Source organism: Salvelinus namaycush, unplaced genomic scaffold (assembly GCF_016432855.1).
Source record: "Salvelinus namaycush isolate Seneca unplaced genomic scaffold, SaNama_1.0 Scaffold25, whole genome shotgun sequence".
NCBI classification, from domain to species: Eukaryota; Metazoa; Chordata; class Actinopteri; order Salmoniformes; family Salmonidae; genus Salvelinus; species Salvelinus namaycush.
In genome coordinates, this window is record NW_024059341.1 from 507934 (window position 1) to 528016 (window position 20083).

At 44.4% G+C, this 20083-nt stretch overlaps 1 protein-coding gene across 1 annotated transcript in view; it reads left to right on the forward strand.

Annotated features, from left to right (window-relative positions):
- The window catches only part of LOC120039063 (actin-binding LIM protein 3-like), a 118442-nt gene extending 102688 nt beyond the window's left edge, over nt 1–15754 (forward strand). The window contains exons 16-24 of the mRNA XM_038984589.1: nt 4116–4232; nt 5043–5116; nt 5412–5580; nt 13702–13731; nt 13940–13992; nt 14218–14287; nt 14402–14409; nt 15394–15474; nt 15641–15754. Coding sequence (XP_038840517.1) covers nt 4116–4232; nt 5043–5116; nt 5412–5580; nt 13702–13731; nt 13940–13992; nt 14218–14287; nt 14402–14409; nt 15394–15474; nt 15641–15754 — 716 coding nt within the window. The remainder of the gene's footprint in view (nt 1–4115; nt 4233–5042; nt 5117–5411; nt 5581–13701; nt 13732–13939; nt 13993–14217; nt 14288–14401; nt 14410–15393; nt 15475–15640) is intronic.
- The last annotated feature ends 4329 nt before the right edge of the window (nt 15755–20083 follow it).

The window sequence follows — 20083 nt, forward strand, 5'->3', positions numbered from 1 at the left end:
AGTGGTAGATGAAGGGTTAGTTCAGGTCCACAGTGGTAGATGAAGGGTTAGTTCAGGTCCACAGTGGTAGATGGAGGGTTAGTTCAGGTCCACAGTGGTAGATGAAGGGTTAGTTCAGGACCACAGTGGTAGATGAAGGGTTAGTTCAGGCCTCTTAAGAGATCACAGTGGTAGATGAAGGGTTAGTTCAGGTCCACAGTGGTAGATGAAGGGTTAGTTCAGGTCCACAGTGGTAGATGAAGGGTTAGTTCAGGTCCACAGTGGTAGATGAAGGGTTAGTTCAGGTCCACAGTGGTAGATGAAGGGTTAGTTCAGGTCCACAGTGGTAGATGAAGGGTTAGTTCAGGTCCACAGTGGTGGATGAAGTGTTAGTTCAGGTCCACAGTGGTAGATGAAGGGTTAGTTCAGGCCTCTTAAGAGACCACAGTGGGAACCAGCTTCACTCATCTAGTGTAGAATGATCCCAGACCACTAGTTGGGAAGGGTTATAGTCTCCTAATATACATCCTTATTCAGGATATTCGAATGATATAGGTAACCAGAATACAGATACATGTCATCTTTGTGTTTGTTCCTGAAGACTATCCCCTCCCCTTCTCAGCCAACAGTCCAATCAGAGTATAAAGACTGCTATCCCCTCCCCTTCTCAGCCAACAGTCCAATCAGAGTATAAAGACTGCTATCCCCTCCGCTTCTCAGCCAACAGTCCAATCAGAGTATAAAGACTGCTATCCCCTCCGCTTCTCATCCAACAGTCCAATCAGAGTATAAAGACTGCTATCCCCTCCCCTTCTCAGCCAACAGTCCAATCAGAGTATAAAGACTGCTATCCCCTACCCTTCTCAGCCAACAGTCCAATCAGAGTATAAAGACTGCTATCCCCTCCGCTTCTCAGCCAACAGTCCAATCAGAGTATAAAGACTGCTATCCCCTCCCCTTCTCAGCCAACAGTCCAATCAGAGTATAAAGACTGCTATCCCCTCCCCTTCTCAGCCAACAGTCCAATCAGAGTATAAAGACTGCTATCCCCTCCCCTTCTCAGCCAACAGTCCAATCAGAGTATAAAGACTGCTATCCCCTCCGCTTCTCAGCCAACAGTCCAATCAGAGTATAAAGACTGCTATCCCCTCCGCTTCTCAGCCAACAGTCCAATCAGAGTATAAAGACTGCTATCCCCTCCCCTTCTCAGCCAACAGTCCAATCACAGTATAAAGACTGCTATCCCCTCCCCTTCTCAGCCAACAGTCCAATCAGAGTATAAAGACTGCTATCCCCTCCCCTTCTCAGCCAACAGTCCAATCAGAGTATAAAGACTGCTATCCCCTCCCCTTCTCAGCCAACAGTCCAATCAGAGTATAAAGACTGCTATCCCCTCCCCTTCTCAGCCAACAGTCCAATCAGTGTATAAAGACTGCTATCCCCTCCCCTTCTCAGCCAACAGTCCAATCAGAGTATAAAGACTGCTATCCCCTCCGCTTCTCAGCCAACAGTCCAATCAGAGTATAAAGACTGCTATCCCCTCCCCTTCTCAGCCAACAGTCCAATCAGAGTATAAAGACTGCTATCCCCTCCCCTTCTCAGCCAACAGTCCAATCAGAGTATAAAGACTGCTATCCCCTCCCCTTCTCAGCCAACAGTCCAATCAGAGTATAAAGACTGCTATCCCCTCCCCTTCTCAGCCAACAGTCCAATCATTGCACTTTAGAAAATATTATTTATTTGGATGAGATAAAACAGCCTTAAACATCCTTCTCAAATGAAGGAGACAGTAGATCTTACCGGTCGACCTGCATGCCATGTCATTGTGTGTGTGTGTGTGCGTGTGCGCGTGCATGCGTGTGTGTGTGCGTGTGTGTGTGTGTGTATTATCGTGGTGTGTGTGTGTGTGTGTGTGTGTGTGTGTGTGTGTGTGTGTATGTGTGTATGTGTGTATGTGTGTGTGTGTGTGTGTGTGTGTGTGTGTGTGTGTGTGTGTTATCGTGGTGTGTGTGTGTGTGTGTGTTATCGTGGTGTGTGTGTGAGTGTGTTATCGTGGTGTGTGTGTGTGTGTATGTGTATTATCGTGGTGTGTGTGTGTGTTATCGTGGTGTGTGTGTGTGTGTCTGTGTGTGTGTGTGTGTGTGCGTGCGTGCGTGCGTGCGTGCGTGCGTGCGTGCGTGCGTGCGTGCGTGCGTGTGTGTGTGTGCGTGCGTGTATTATCGTGGTGTGTGGGTGTGTGTGTGTGTATTATCGTGGTGTGTGTGTGTGTGTTATCGTGGTGTGTGTGTGTGTTATCGTGGTGTGTGTGTGTGTGTTATCGTGGTGTGTGTGTGTTATCGTGGTGTGAGTGTGGTTCATTGCTACTCTGTAAACGTTCTTCTTGGGATGCCAATAATGTCTCCCTTTTCTGTTTATTGTTTCTGATCACTTTAATTCACTTCCCTCCTTCACTCTGCTTCACTTTTCCCTGATGAACTAACTCACCTCTGTAAGTACCTCCGTCCTTCACTGTCTGTCTGCCTGTCTGTTTGTCTGTATGCCTGTCTATCAGTCTGGCATTACACTGCATGTGGATCCCATTGACTCTCATTGACTGGGTATTACCTCTCAATAGCATCAATACCCTCCCCAGACCCTAACCTGAGCTCATACAACAGGCTAACAGGCCTCTGTCTCAGCTGTACACCTGGGTTTAGTCTCTTTCTGTGTGGGTAAGAGCCGATCACTCCCTGTGTCTACTCACCTGTCAGTCTGTACCAGCTGACTATCTACTGACCTGTCTATCTGTACCAGCTGACTATCTACTCACCTGTCTGTCTGTACCAGCTGACTATCTACTGACCTGTCTGTCTGTACCAGCTGACTATCTACTGACCTGTCTGTCTGCACCAGCTGACTATCTACTCACCTGTCTGTCTGTACCAGCTGACTATCTACTCACCTGTCTGTCTGTACCAGCTGACTATCTACTGACCTGTCTATCTGTACCAGCTGACTATCTACTCACCTGTCTGTCTGTACCAGCTGACTATCTACTGACCTGTCTGTCTGTACCAGCTGACTATCTACTGACCTGTCTGTCTGCACCAGCTGACTATCTACTCACCTGTCTGTCTGTACCAGCTGACTATCTACTCACCTGTCTGTCTGTACCAGCTGACTATCTACTCACCTGTCTGTCTGTACCAGCTGACTATCTACTCACCTGTCTATCTATACCAGCTGACTATCTACTGACCTGTCTGTCTGTACCAGCTGACTATCTACTCACCTGTCTGTCTATACCAGCTGACTATCTACTGACCTGTCTGTCTGTACCAGCTGACTATCTACTCACCTGTCTGTCTGTACCAGCTGACTATCTACTCACCTGTCTGTCTGTACCAGCTGACTATCTACTCACCTGTCTGTCTGTACCAGCTGACTATCTACTCACCTGTCTGTCTGTACCAGCTGACTATCTACTCACCTGTCTGTCTGTACCAGCTGACTATCTACTGACCTGTCTATCTGTACCAGCTGACTATCTACTCACCTGTCTGTCTGTACCAGCTAACTATCTACTCACCTGTCTGTCTGTACCAGCTGACTATCTACTCACCTGTCTGTCTGTACCAGCTGACTATCTACTCACCTGTCTGTCTGTACCAGCTGACTATCTACTCACCTGTCTGTCTGTACCAGCTGACTATCTACTCACCTGTCTGTCTGTACCAGCTGACTATCTACTCACCTGTCTATCTGTACCAGCTGACTATCTACTCACCTGTCTGTCTGTACCAGCTGACTATCTACTCACCTGTCTGTCTGTACCAGCTGACTATCTACTGACCTGTCTGTCTGTACCAGCTGACTGTCTCTCTGAGATAAATCTTTGGACTGGGACTGAAACAAATCATGTAGAATATACCTTCTATAACACTTCCTGTACTCTCTTTCCCAGTACAGTATCTTCCTGTGTATGACCTTTGGGTCACTGTTGGATCACTGTGTCTCAAATGGTACCTTACTCCCATACCATAGGGACCATTCTATGCCCACTATATAGGGATTAGGGGTTTATTTTGAATGCACACTAACTCTAAACTGTTTCTTGTGTTAACAGTCCACTCATCTCTCCACAGACAATCTCCCAGCCACCAAAAGCAGGACTAGCGAAGATCTAATCACCTCCTCCAGACTGTCTACCTACTCTCCAGAACCCTACACACAGTCACAGTCTGACTCCTACCCCTATCCCAGCTCCCCTAAAGGTATAACCTACACCTTACACCCTACTCTCCAGAACCCTACACACAGTCAGAGTCTGACACCTACCCCTATCCCAGATCCCCTAAAGGTGTATAACCTACAACCTAAACTCTACACTCTACACCCTACTCTCCAGAACCCTACACACAGTCAGAGTCTGACTCCTACCCCTATCCCATCTCCCCTAAAGGTATACCCTACACCTTACACCCTACACCCTACACCCTACTCTCCAGAACCCTACACACAGTCAGTCTGACTCCTACCCCTAGCCCAGATACCCTAAAGGTATACCCTACACCCTACACCCTACTCTCTCTCCACTGATTTTTTTTTACTAACAAAAGAAGGCTTGCTAGCTGCTAGCCATGTGAAAAGGAATCTCTCATCTTCAGTCCTTGGTTTTGAATTTGACGGGAGAGGCGTGGTGGGTCGTCTTGTGCTGAACTAATAATCAGGATTGACGTACCTTGGGAACTACAACATTGCAGTGAATACCAATGGCATTTCTAACCATACTACTAACAGTTGTTTTTTATGTTACCATCAGTTACTATATCTCAGTCTTCAAAGAGTAAGCCATTTCTAAGGATCTCTCTGTCTCTCTCTCTCTCTTTCATTGTTTCTCTCTCTTTCTCTCTGTCTTCCCCCCCTCTCTCTCTCTCTCTCTCTCTCTCTCTCTCTCTCTCTCGCTCTCTCTCTCTCTCTCTCTCTCTCTCTCTCTCTCTCTCTCTTTCTCTCTTTCTCTCTCTCTCTTTCTCTCTCTCTCTCTCTCTCTCTCTCTCTCTCTCTCTCTCTCTCTCTTTCCCCAGTTCTCTGTGCTCCTAGAAGAAGGTACTCTACAGGAGGAGATGAAGAGAGCTGGAGTCACAGCAGTCTTCAAAGAGTGAGACTCTCTATCCCCCTCTATCCCTCTCCCCCACCTCCCCTTTCTCCCCTTCTCTCATTATTCCATATTTACTCTGCTTACAAATTTGTGGGAGATTTGTGGGATAATGTTTTTTATTTATTCTCTTCAACTTTCTCTCTCTCCTTCTCGCTCTCTCTATCTCCCCTCTCCCCCCATCCCCCTCTCTCTACCCCTACTTTCTCTCTCTCTCTCTGTCTCTTGCTGTCTCTGTCTCTCTCTCGACTCTCTCTCTTTCTCTCTCTCTCTCTCTCTCTGTCTCTCTCTCTCTCAGATCCAGAGTGGTATAGGGAGGATGATCCTAAAGGAGGAGATGAAAGCTAGATCTGGTTGCTATGACAACGACCCTTGGGGCAGCACTCGGAACTCCCGCAGCGGCAGCAAGGAGACTCTCACCACTGCCAGCTACAACAGCACCGGCTACAACAGTACTGTTAATGGCTGTACGTCTGTGTGTGTGCGAGTGTGTGTGCGCGTGTGTGTGTCACCCCAGATCCTTTATGAGCTTCAATATCTACTGCCAATCATAAATGCAGGGGGTTGGGAAGATAGAGGGATGGAGAGATGGATGCAGGGGTGGAGGAATGAGTGATTGGGAGGAAGGAGGTCAAGGTAGCTGGAAGGCCTGAGGTTATTTGTATTTGTATTTATTATGGATCCCCATTAGCTGCTGCCAAAGCAGCAGCTACTCTTCCTGGGGTCCAGCAAAATTAAGGCAGTTTATAAAATTTTAAAAACATTACAATAATTTCACTACACACTATGTGTGTGTGTGTGTGTGTGTGTGTGTGTGTGTGTGTGTGTGTGTGTGTGTGTGTGTGTGTGTGTGTGTGTGTGTGTGTGTGTGTGTGTGTGTGTGTGTGTGCCAGTGTGTGTGTGTGTGTGCCAATGTGTGTGTTGCTTCACAGTCCCCGCTGTTCCATAAGGTGTTTTTTATCTGTTCTTTAAATCTAATTTTACTGCTTGTGTCAGTTACTTGATGTGAAATAGAGTTCCATGTAGTCATGGCTCTATGTAGTACTGTGTGCCTCCCATAGTCTGTTTTTGACTTCTTGACCTCTTGTGGTATGTCTTGTGGGGTATGCATGGGTGTCCGAGCTGTGTGCCAGTAGTTTAGACAGACAGCTCGGTGCATTCAACATGTCAATACCTCTCAAAAATAAAAGTAGTGATGAAGTCAATCTCTCCTCCACTTTCAGCCAGGAGAGATTGACATGCATATTATTAATATTAGCTCTCTGTGTACATCCAAGGGCCAGCCATGCTGCCCTGTTCTGAGCCAATTGCAATTTTCCTAAGTCCTTTTTTGTGACACCTGACCACACGACTGAACAGTAGTCAAGGTGCGACAAAACTAGGGCCTGTAGGACCTGCCTTGTTGATAGTGTTGTTAAGAAGGCAGAGCATTGCTTTATTATAGACAGACTTCTCCCCATCTTAGCTACCACTGCATCAATATGTTTTGACCATGACAGTTTACAATCTAGGGTTACTCCAAGCAGTTTAGTCATCTCAACTTGCTCAATTTCCACATTATTTATTACAAGATTTAGTTGAGGTTTAGGGTTTAGTGAGTGTTTTGCTCCAAATACAATGCTTTTAGTTTTAGAAATATTTAGGGCTAACTTATTCCTTGCCACCCACTCTGAAACTAACTGCAGCTCTTTGTTGAGTGTTGCAGTCATTTCAGTCGCTGTAGTAGCTGACGTGTACAGTGTTGAGTCATCTGCATACATAGACACACTGGCTTTACTCAAAGTCAGTGGCATTAGTAAAAATTGAAAAAAGCAAGGGGCCTAAACAGCTACGCTGGGGAATTTCAGATTCTAACTGGATTATATTTGAGAGGCTTCCATTAAAGAACACACTCTGTGTTCTGTTAGACAGGTGATTCTTTATCCACATTATAGCAGGGGGTCTAAAGCCATAACATATATGTTTTTCCAGCAGCAGACTATGATCGATAATATCAAAAGCTGCACAGAAGTCTAACAAGACACCCCCCACAATCATTTTATCTTCAATTTCTCTCAGCCAATCATCAGTCATTTGTTTAAGTGCTGTCCTTTTTGAGTGTCCTTCCCTATAAGCATGCTGACATTTGTTTACTGTGAAATAGCATTGAATCTGGTCAAACACCATTTTTTACAGATGTTTACTAAGGGTTAGTAACAGGCTGATTGGTCGGCTATTTGAGCCAGTAAAGGGGGCTTTACTATTCTTAGATAGCGGAATGATTTTAGCTTCCCTCCAGGCCTGAGGGCACACGCTCTCTAGTATACTTAAATTGAAGATGTGGCAAATAGGGGTGGCAATATCGTCTGCTATTATCCTCAGTAATTTTCCATCCAGATTGTCAGACCCCGGTGGCTTGTCATTGTTGATAGACAACAATAATGTGTTCACCTCTTCCACAATGACTTTACGGAATTCAAAAGTACAATTATTGTCTTTCATAATTTGGTCCGATATACTTGGATGAGTAGTCTCAGCGTTAGTTGGGCTGCCAGACTTAATTGCCATAGCTTTTGCCTCATCCCTCTCAACCATACAAACCATACAAGCAATCCAAGGGGATTTAACCGTTTTTACAGTCATTTTCCTAATGGGTGTGTGCTTATTAATAACTGGAATAAGTAGTTTCATAAATGCGTCAAGTGCAGCGTTTGGTTGCTCCTCATTACACACCACAGACCAGCAAATATTCTTTACATCAACATATGAATCATTACAAAACGTCTCGTATGACCTCTTATACACTATATTAGGCCCAGCCTTTGGGACCTTGGTTCTCCTAGATATGGCTATTATACTGTGATCACTACATCCTATGGATTTGGATACTGCTTTAAAGCAAATATCTGCAGCATTAATAAAGATGTGATTAATACATGTTGATGATTTAATTCCTGTGCTGTTTGTAACTACCCTGGTAGGTTGACTGACAACCTGATCCAGGTTGTAGGCACTGGTTACAGTTTGACGTTTTTTCCTGAGTGGGCAGCTTGATGATAGTCAGTCAATGTTCACCCAGAAAATATACTTCTCCGATGATATCACATACATTATCAAGCATTTCACACATATTATCCAGATACTGACTGTTAGCACTTGGTGGTCTGTAGCAGCTTCCCACCAGAATGGGCTTTAGGTGAGGCAGATGAACCTGTAGCCATATTACTTCAACAGTATTTAACATGAGATACTCTCTAATATTTACAGGAATGTGGTTCTGAATATAGACCGCAAAACCGCCTCCGTTGGCATTTCTGTCTTTTCAGTAGATGTTATAACCATGTATTGCTACCACTGTATCATCAAAGGTATATTCTAAGTGAGTTTCAGAGATAGAATATGAATGTCATCTGTTACAAGCAAGTTATTGACTTCATGGACCTTGTTTCTTAGGTTACATATGTTAATATGGGCTATTTTTAGCACTTTTCTGGGTTGCTTAATTGTTTTTAATGCTTTATTGAGAAACTATCAGAGGTAGACTTACTCATGTTATTTACATTGGAGCTGAAGTGGTCTTCCTACTATTGCACACCGCCTCAGTGCTAACCGTGTAACTCTGTTTTATAGGCTCATGATTACTGCTTACAATAGCTGTAGAATAAACAGATGTATTCGGTGAAATTAGGGGTACATAAATTAAATTACTTACATTGTGATTGCCAATGTCCCTAAGATCATGTACATTTGATGCAGCATTATGATGACTCATTGTCACAATGGTAGGGATTAATTGAGCTGGTCTTGGATCATTTACCCGTCATTGTTTCAACGCAGCCTTGAACTGTGTGTCCAGGAGCCAAGATGATTTGGATGGACTCTGTCATTCCTGTAGAGTATCTTCTGTTTCCAGAAGGTGTCAAAGTTATCAATAAAAGTGACTCCAGCAGAGCTACAGTAGTCTTTTAGCCAGATGTGTAATGCCAGCAGTCTGCTGAATCTTTCACACCCGCGGCCCAACGATGGTACTCGACCTGAAATGATTGGCCATTTTTTGGAGTCTTTTAATGCTAAAATCAGTTCTTTAAAATCCATTTTCAGATGTTCCGAGCTAGCCCTCCTGATGTCGTTTGACCCCACATGGACTACAACAGTGTCAGCTCCCGGCATCTGTGGTAGAACAGTCGGAAGCAGCCTTGTTATGTCCTGTACTCATGCTCCTGGGTAGCACTATAAGGGCACAAGGCGAGACCCACATGCAGATGGTTAGTCTCTGATATTTATTATATTCCAAGGCGTAGGCAAGAAAATGGTCGTGGACAGGCAAAATATCAAAACCAGGTCAAATTCCAGAAGGTACAGGCAGGCTCGAGGTCAGGGCAGGCAGAATGGTCAGGCAGGCGGGTTCAGAGTCCAGACGGGCAAGGGTCACAACCGGGAGACTAGTAAAACAGAGAGAAGAAAAAAGCAGAATGGTTGACTTGACAATCAAGACAAACTGGCAACAGACAAGCAGTGAACACAGGAATAAGTACCCAGGGACTAATGAGGAAAACACGTCACACCTGGAGGTGGGTGGAGACAATCACAAAGACAGGTGAAACAGATCAGGGCGTGACAAGCACAGGGTTTTTGCCTTGGGGACCAAGATGTTTCTCACCATAGATCTGCCGATGTTGTTGAATGGGCCGGTCTCTCAGGCAGTCTCACGGACTGGTGAGGCTGGGAGCTCCAAGGATCTGAACTCGAGGTAGAAGCCACCGGAGAGGGAGACAGAACCGAGGACCAAGACACAGGTACCTCCAGATCCGATCTTGATTGGGAAGGCACCAAGGTCGAAGGCGCCGGAACCTCTGGATCCAGGCCGTTTCTGGTCTGTGTCAGGTCCGGGCTCAACATCTCCAAAGAGACCCCATTGCCAGAGGACACTTTCTTCGACTTCCACTGCGAGTGACGTACCTCCATGGCTGGTTTGTTGGGTCGAGAACAGCTCCGTTCTCCAGGGAAGGAGGAGACCCCTTCAGGGACGAGGATGTGGAGAGCCGCCATGGTGGTGAAACTTCCACCAGATCAGAGTGGCGTCCGGCTACTGGGGTGGAAGAAAAAGAAAAAGTAGGTGGGTGTGGGTTCCCCAGTAGCTTGTGTAGGTTTGCTACTTGCTTGCTAAGAGTAGCTACTTCGCTCCTGTAGTCTTCCGCAAGCAAGCAGTTGCTGCATTGAAAGTCAGCGTGGTCCACATTGTCCCGGGAACAAAGCAAAGTCGACACAGCTCCTGCAACGCTGGAAACGTTCGATAGCGGCCTCCATTTGAGACTGCCGAGCCAGCTAGGCTACCTGGGCTTTTACGTCTCTCCCCCTATACGGAATCTGGAGAGATCCCGGGACAGATAGCAGCGCTCACAGCTATTTAGCCCAACAGAGCCGCAGGATCCAAAATAAATAAAAGTGTATAAAACACTGTCAGCTTTTAAACCGAGGTCTTAAGTTAAGGTTTCGGCAGCGTTCAACAAGATGGAGAGAAACCGGTGAGCTGGTCTCTCTGGGTACATCAACCATTTGAGTTTGCCTCTGAAACTGTAATTTTTTTCCCCTAGTCAGATTGTCGTGACTATAATGCATGTTTAGACAGAGAGTCTATGCCCTTAGCTCACTTCATAATAATTGTTCTCTCTCCATCTCTCTATTTCTCTCTTTCTTCCTCTCTCTCTCTTTCTTCCTCTCTCTTTCTTTCTTTCTTTCTTTCTTTCTTTCTTTCTTTCTTTCTCTTTCTTTCTTTCTCCCTCTCTCTCTCTCTCTCTCTTTCTCTCTCTCTCTCTCTCTCTCTCTCTCTCTCTCTCTCTCTCTCTCTCTCTCTCTCTCTCTCTCTCTCTCTCTCTCTCTCTCTCTCTCTCTCTCTCTCTCTCTCTCTCTCTCACTCTCTCACTATATATCTATCTCTCCTCTCCTGAACCCTCTCAGCTGGCGTCCCATATTGTAGTTTATTTCTGAGTAGTAAGAGGTGACATGCTTCTCATTCGTCTGTCTCATTAAATCAGCTCAGAAGGAAGGGGACTCGGATGGGGTGGGCACAGACCACAAACACTGCAGTGGGATTGAAACCTGTCAGTTTCAAATCATGAGGTTGGAGTAATAACATGTTCAACTACTTAAGACATTGGCTCCAATCTAGGTTGTACCTTTAGATTCAGAGAAAGTTATCAACTAACCCTGGCCTGGTCTGTTTTGCAAGCGTTTCCCCGGAAGTATCACAATGTTGTGCCTCTGGGTTTAGAAACTCTGTGGTGAAACTCTTCTCTAGCTGAATGAAGGCCTTTGTCAAATTTCTTAGGAGGTTCTCTCTCTCTCTCTCTCATTCTCTCTCTCTCTCTCTTTCTCGCTGTCTCTGTCTCTGTCTCTATCTCTCGCCTCTATCTCTCTCTCTCTCTCTCTCTCATTCTCTCTCTCTTTCTCGCTGTCTCTGTCTCTCTCTCGCCTCTCTCTCTGGACTCTCTCTCTCTATGTCTCTTTCTCTCTCTCTATCTCTCTCTGTCTCTCTCTATCTTCAAATCAAATCAAATTGTATTTATCACATACACATGGTTAGCAGATGTTAATGCGAGTGTAGTCGAAATGCTTGTGCTTCTAGTTCCGACCGTGCAGTAATATCTAACAAGTAATCTAACAATTTCACAACAACTACCTTATACACACAAGTGTAAAGGAATGAATGAGAATATGTACATACAAATATATATGGCTGAACGGCATAGGCAAGATGCAGTAGATGGTATAGAGTACAGTATATGCATTTGAGATGAGTAGTGTAGGGTATGTAAACATTATATAAAGTGGCATAGTTTAAAGTGGCTAGTGATACATTTAGTACATACAATTTTTAATTATAAAGTGGGTAGAGATTGAGTCAGTATGTTGGCAGCAGCCACTCAATGTTAGTGATGGCTGTTTAACAGTCTGATGGCCTTGAGATAAAAGCTGTTTTTCAGTCTCTCGGTCCCAGCTTTGATGCCCCTGTACTGACCTCGCCTTTTGGATGATGTCGGGGTGAACAGGCAGTGGCTCGGGTGGTTGTTGTCCTTGATGATCTTTATGGCCTTCCTGTGACATCGGGTGGTGTAGGTGTCCTGGAGGGCAGGTAGTTTGCCCCCGGTGATGCGTTGTGCAGACCTCACCACCCTCTGGAGTGCCTTACGGTTGTGGGCAGAGCAGTTGCCGTACCAGGCGGTGATACAGCCAGACAGGATGCTCTCGATTGTGCATCTGTAAAAGTGTGTGAGTGTTTTTGGTGACAAGCGAATTTCTTCAGCCTCCTGAGGTTGAAGAGGTGCTGCCGCGCCTTCTTCACCACGCTGTCTGTGTGGGTGGACCATTTCAGTTTGTCCGTGATGTGTACGCCAAGGAACTTAAAACTTTCCACCTTCTCCACTACTGTCCCGTCGATGTGGATAGTGGGGTGCTCCCTCTGCTGTTTCCTGAAGTCCACGATCATCTCCTTTGTTTTGTTGACGTTGAGTGTGAGGTTGTTTTCCTGACACCACACTCCGAGGTCCCTCACCTCCTCCCTGTAGGCTGTCTCGTCGTTGTTGGTAATCAAGCCTACCACTGTAGTGTCATCCGCAAACTTGATGATTGAGTTGGAGGCGTGCATGGCCACGCAGTCATGGGGGAACAGGGAGTACAGGAGAGGGCTGAGAACTCACCCTTGTGGGGCCCCAGTGTTGAGGATCAGCGGGGTGGAGATGTTGTTTCCTACCCTCACCACCTGGGGGCGGCTCGTCAGGTAGTCCAGGACCCAGTTGCACAGGGCGGGGTCGAGACCCAGGGTCTCGAGCTTAATGACGAGTTTGGAGGGTACTATGGTGTTAAATGCTGAGCTGTAGTCGATGAACAGCATTCTTACATAGGTATTCCTCTTGTCCAGGTGGGTTAGGGCAGTGTGCAGTGTGATGGCATCGTCAGTGGACCTATTGGGGTGGTAAGCAAATTGGAGTGGGTCTAGGGTGTCAGGTAGGGTGGAGGTGATATGGTCCTTGACTAGTCTCTCAAAGCACTCCATGATGACAGAAGTGAGTGCTATGGGGCGATAGTCCTTTAGCTCAGTTACCTTCGCTTTCTTGGGAACTGGAACAATGCTGGCCCTCTTGAAGCATGTGGGAACAGCAGACTGGGATAAGGATTGATTGAATATGTCAGTAAACACACCAGCCAGCTGGTCTGCGCATGCTCTGAGGCCGTCTGGGCCAGCAGCCTTGCGAGGGTTAACACGTTTAAATGCTTTACTCATGTTGGCTGCGGTGAAGGAGAGCCCGCAGTTTTTGGTAGCGGGCTGTGTCAGTGGCACTGTATTGTCCTCAAAGCGAGCAAAGAAGTTGTTTAGTTTGTCTGGGAGCAGGACATCGTGGTCCGCGACGGGGCTGGTTTTCTTTTTGTAGTCCGTGATTGACTGTAGACCCTGCCACATACCTCTTGTGTCTGAGCCGTTGAATTGCGACTCTACTTTGTCTCTATACTGACGCTTAGCTTGTTTGATTGCCTTGTTCTCTCGTTCTCTCTCTGTCTCTCTCTCTCTCGCTCTTTCAGTAATCCTGTTTTTTCTCCTTGCTCTCTTTCAGCTCCTCGATCCAATTACAGCCTAGACAATGGTGAGTACAACAGTAAAACAGCATTACATACATGAAATCCATATGTTTGTAAACATCGCCCTCTACTGTACATTGATGAGAGAGACATGAAGGCACATTCAGGTGGCCGTGCATCTCTTTCCTGACCTGCTGTGATATTTGGACATGTATATATAACCCCCAACTGTAAAGCAATTATGACAACCTCTGACAGCATCCTGTTTTGTAGATTCGTACAAGTCAGCCTCTCTACCAGGATACAGGCGGAACGGTGGCAACAGGGTGACCATCAACACTATACTATTCTTTATTTATACAGTTATGGTCAAATATATTGAGATTAAAGTATCTTTCGACAGAGAGACCTATTTCTTGGAGACAGCAACCAAAAATGATTTACATACAGTTGAAGGCTGTAATTCAAGCTTATCTCCTAGTTGTCATGGAAGCTTACTTGACAAACACAGCTGTAGCATCACTAACAGGTCTCTATGTGTATCCCTGCAGCCCCAGAGTGCAGCCCCAGACTACTACCAGCAGTATGACAGCAGCAGTGATGTCAACTGGGGAACCAGAGGTAGGAGTGCTGTATAACCACCCTGGGTTCAGGTCTCAATACATTTATAACATTGTGGGATTTCCTTATTGCATGATTGTAATCAGGTATTTTTCCTATTTTTCTCTCCTACAGAATACAAGGTAAGGGTCTGAAAGTTGATTGTAATGTGGAGTGGACTGTCAAGCAGTAGGCTTCAATAATCAGAAGGATGTAAGACTGTTCTCTAAGTGGTGTGTGAGGAACCACTGGTGGGGAGAATTCCATTCCTACTGGATCACAAAGACTGGGGTTTGTTCATACAAAGGCAATAGGACACTATAGGCCAGTATAGCTGCTCTCTCTCACTCCTGGCTCAATGACCCTACCAGAGGAAGCAGCAGTAGAGTTATGGCATCCTGCCCTGGTCTGCCCTAGTCAAAGGGTCATACTGTAGGTCACAGGGCAGCTTCCACAGTCAGGACCAGGGCCCTGTTTGAATACTTTAAAAACACACCCTTCCCTCCTCCTTTCCTTGAAGTAATCACTGATCTAACACAAATTTATAACTTTAAGAAATTACTTTCACCCAGCTATGTCAGATTAGGAATTTTCTTCAAGGGAGAGAGGAAGGAACAATGCATTCTTAAAGAATTCTAACAGGACATGTACTGACATAACAAAGAGCTTCCGGGTCAAGAGGTCACTGGACATTTCTTTCAGCCCTCCCAATAGAGGGTTATTGACCTTTGGATGAACATTGTGTCACAAATGAAGCATCAGGAAAATTCTGCTTCCTGTCCATATGAGGATAGGGTAGGAGAGACTTCCTGAGAGAGAAATGGAAATGGAAGGACTGCCAATAATCATCTCATTCTATAGAACACCTCTGCTATGTTCCATACAATGGGTTCTATGCTGTGATTACAAAGGAAACAGCGGTGTTATGACTGAGACAGCTGCTGAAGCTGTTAACCTGAGATATGTGGTTTGTGGTCAATTCCATTTCACTTCAATCAATTCAGGAAGTAACATGATATTTCAAGGATTATCAGAATAGGAATTGGAATTTAACTATACTTCCTGATTTGACCCCAACCCTGTTAACTACATATATCTTCTACCTCTATCTGACCTGTCTGTTGCAGGTTTACCCATATGAAGTACTGATCGTGACCACCAGGGGGAGACACAGACTGCCTAAAGACGTAGATAGAGCCAGACTAGAGGTGAGGTTCTGATCTGGCTTAGTTTGGTGTTTGATTTTCCATTAAATAATCTGTTCAATGCCGCCTCCTATCCTTACGAAAAGTTAAAGGTCACTATTTCAGACATTATCCACATAGTCTACATGAGCCATACTACAGTGTCTCCCTGTGTTTCTCTGTCTTCCAGCGTCATCTGAGTCCCGAGGAGTTCCTACAGGTGTTTGGGATGGCCGTGGCAGAGTTTGACCGGCTGGCTCTCTGGAAGAGGAATGAAATGAAGAAACAGGCCCGACTCTTCTAACCATGGAGAGAGAGAGACAATTAGAGGAAATTGAGAAAGAGAAACTGTTCTAATTATAGAAAGAGAGACTGTTAATGACAACAGAGATAGAGAGAGAGAGACTGTTAATGAAAACAGAGAGATAGAGAGAGAAAGAGACTTAATGAAAACAGAGAGAGAGAGAGAGAGAGAGAGAGAGAGAGCAAAAGAGAGAGAGAGAGCGAGAGACTGTTAATGACAACAGAGAGAGAGAGAGAGAGAGAGACTGTTAATGACAACAGAGATAGAGAGTGATGGAGAGAGAGAGACTGTTAATGACAACAGAGATAGAGAGTGATGGAGAGAGAGAGACTGTTAATGACAACAGAGATAGAGAGACTTAATGAAAACAGAGAGAGAGAGAGAGAGAGAGAGAGAGAGAGAGAGAGAGAGAGAGAGACTTAATGAAAACAGAGAGAGAGAGAGAGAGAGAGAGAGACACTTAATGAAAACAGAGAGAGAGAGAGAGAGAGAGACACTTAATGAAAACAGAGATAGAGAGAGAGAGAGACACTTAATGAAAACAGAGATAGAGAGAGAGAGAGAGAGAGACTTAATGAAAACAGAGAGAGAGAGAGAGAGAGAGAGACTGTTAATGAAAACAGAGAGAGAGAGACTTAATGAAAACAGAGAGAGAGAGAGCGAGAGAGAGAGAGAGAGAGAGAGAGAGAGACTTAATGAAAACAGAGAGAGAGAGAGAGAGAGAGAGAGAGAGAGAGAGACTTAATGAAAACAGAGAGAGAGAGAGAGAGAGAGACACTTAATGAAAACAGAGATAGAGAGAGAGAGAGAGAGAGAGAGAGAGAGAGAGAGACTTAATGAAAACAGAGAGAGAGAGAGAGAGAGAGAGACACTTAATGAAAACAGAGAGAGAGAGAGAGAGAGTGAGAGAGAGACTGTTAATGAAAACAGAGAGAGAGAGAGAGAGAATTTACATCAGAATGAGAATGTTGCTACAGAAAGACAGACATACAGAGAGAGAGACAGACAGACAAGCAGACAGGCAAACAGGCAGACAGACAGACAAAGCGAGGGGAATGTGTAATCTCACTGCCACAGACTGAACCAAACCCTCCCCACCACTGTCCAGGGTCCAGAGAGAGAGACAGAGGGAGAGACAGAGGGAGAGACACGGAGGTCAGGAGACTTTTGGCTTTGCCTTACTATTGTGGATTATTTTATAAACTGTTAGTGTGCAGCACCAGCAAACTGAATGACTAGAATGTAGATATCATTTACACCACTTTATCAGAATGATTGAATAGATGGATGGATGGATGGACGAATGAACAAACAATGCTTTTGTTTTAGTTTTTAAAATGGTGCTTACTGATGATCATTTCTCCTTTCCTTTTTTCTTCTTTCACTTTATCACTAGTATCTTGTGGTTTACAGTGATGCTGGCAGCCATCTTATAATGACATCATACCCATCTTTTAATGACATCATACAAATCTTTTAATGACATCATACCTATATTTCAAATATTTTTCTGATCCTTAAATCCAAAGTCAGATAGTGAATATGTACAGCAAAAGATGCTTCAGTGAATCCATATTGGTGTCTGAACAAACCTTGACGGGTGAGACTAGGTCAAACCTAAGACTTTTTGGTCCACCAGTTATGATAACTATTCACGCAATGATAGGCTACAGACTGGATGTATTCACTGTGAGGAAAACAAACACATGCTGGACGTACCTGCTGTAGCGTTGTGAAAGAGAGAACAGTATTGGTTACACAAAGGATAATGTCACTCTTTAGTTGAATTATGAATACGTATTCATCCTGGATCATTGCATAAATAAACATTAAATACAGTTTGTATTTCAGACATGAAATGAGAAGTGTGCAGCTTGGTTAACATGCAGTTATAGACTACACTTGTTTGCAGTTATGAAGTTGGTTTCCTTAACACAGATTAATCATACTCCTGGACTAAAAAGCATTTTCAATAGAGATTCATTATTTTTAGTCCAGGACTTATTTTATGAATTGTATAATTTGTTTCATTTTGAATCTATAAAACATACTGTAACTATCTCATTTTCACAGTTACATCATGTATAATTTATTCCAATTAAAATACTGATTTCATGTGTATGTGACTGTCAATCGATCAATCAATCAATTCATATGCGTGTCTGTATGTTGTGCCTCCGCATCATGGGGTGAACCCACAACTATCTGTGCTGTTAAGGTCCAGACCTTTTTGCAGTTAGATGTAGGCAGTGGCGATTGTAGCATGTAAATCTTGGTGGGGAAAAAAATTAAACATGTAGGATGAATGCCAGCAAATTCACAACACAACACTAAACAATACATTCATTTCACTATACCACAGCTACACCTGGCTATCAGCGGAGCCTTGTCTGGCAGCGAAACAGTTCATTCGGACTCATTTACTGCCTTTTAAACAAACATAGCTGATATGGCTGACTTGCTTAAACAAATGCGGTTTCTGCTGACAATTGAGATATACAAACTATGGCATAAGGGGACGACAAGCGGATTAGAGGCAATCCGTAATTTCGATGAAGACATTAATGAGCGAGCTAGGACAGAAGTAGTCAATACAACTATATGTTCAGCACTTTTGAAATGTACAGCAACAGAATTCAGAACATGGGTCGTTCTTACAGTGTTCTCCTTGTAAAGCAATTCAGAACCGTAGGAAAAATAAAGGGGGCATATAAGCAGACAATGAAAGCTCTTACAATATTCAAAAATTATATTTCTCAAAAACAGGTTATAGGCTACATGTGCACCACCAAGTCGAAATTAAGAGGTGAAAATTGACCAAATGATTAGGGTGAGGCACATGGGCTACTAACAGCTTACTACACAACATACACTTAGTATTACTTTCTTAGCTACAGTGTACATTTCTCCCTGGCATAATACATAATTTATGCAGCAGCATACAATACATGTTTGGACTCACCTGGTTGTGCTGTGCTCACTTGAACAGGAAGGTGGAGCGGTGGTCCTTCATGGGAAAATGTTGTCATCAAACTTTGTCATCAAAGTCTGGCATTCTCTGGACTTATGGTGCTTTCAATGCAACTGGGAACTCTGGAAAAAAAGCTTGAATCCTGATGACGTCAGTGATCTTCAGGTCGTAGCTCTAGAAAGAGGCCCGAGTTCCCGATTTACATTTCTGAGTTGGATGAAAGTTCAAAACGTATTTTCCCAGTCGTAGCTCGTAGCTCGTAGCCCAAGTCTAAGATTAAGGGTCTCTTTTCCTAGTTTAAAATGATAAACATTCAACATTGGCCATGCTGTCAATGAAGCATGATTTGTGCCGCACAAAAACAGCTGTTAACTTGGAACTCGGGAAAACCGAGTTCTCAGTTGTCTTGAACTCACAAAAGTCAGATTTCCCAGTTCCAAGTTAACAGCTGTTTTTGTGCGGCACAAATCATGCTTCATTGACAGCATGGCCAATGTTGAATGTTTATCATTTTAAACTAGGAAAAGAGACCCTTAATCTTAGACTTGGGACCACACAGCCACTCCACTAAATAGCAGGCTAATGATTGATTTGCAATGCTTGCAGTTAGGAACTGATTCCTTCCAAACCACTCATTGTTGAATTTGTGATTTCCAACTTGTTATGTAATGTCCAATGGTCAATGAGCACCGATACGTTTTATCAATCATTTCTCTTCATTATTTATCCTCATATGGCAAGGATTAAATAGGATTTGACAGTAGATTGTCGACTTGATTCATGATGATGACTGCTAGCTAAGGTTTTGAAAGTATGATGTTGATATGATCAGTCCAATCAAAGCTACTGTAGATATGACGTGATTTGACATCATGACCTTGAGCCTTCTTGGATGGGCACTTCATATATAACTCTATGGCACCACCCAAGGGGCTAGAATTTTTGAGCTCTACCCTTAAACTTGGCGGCCACGTGGTGACAGAGAACTGAGCCAATCCCGGCGTAACGCTCCATATTTTCTGCTTGCTTGCCCCACCACCACAGAAAGCACTGTGTTTCTGGAATGTTTTTCATGTTTTTACATTGTTTACAAACTGATGTGTGACACGTATTAATTCAAAATATGCATGTTATTGTTTGCAAAAAATGTGGATGAGCCCCACCTAACCTGAATGATGGCCGCCACCTGGATATAGGTAGTCAGGGCTATTGCCATACTGTACTTTGACATTATAGCTTTAGGACCCAGCAAAGAGCGCGCTGTTCTTTTCTCAGTAACTTCATTGAGAGAGATAGAGAGAGTCTGCTATGTATCAAGTGTAGCTGTCCGCGCGGTCTCACATGGGGCTGTTCTCCGT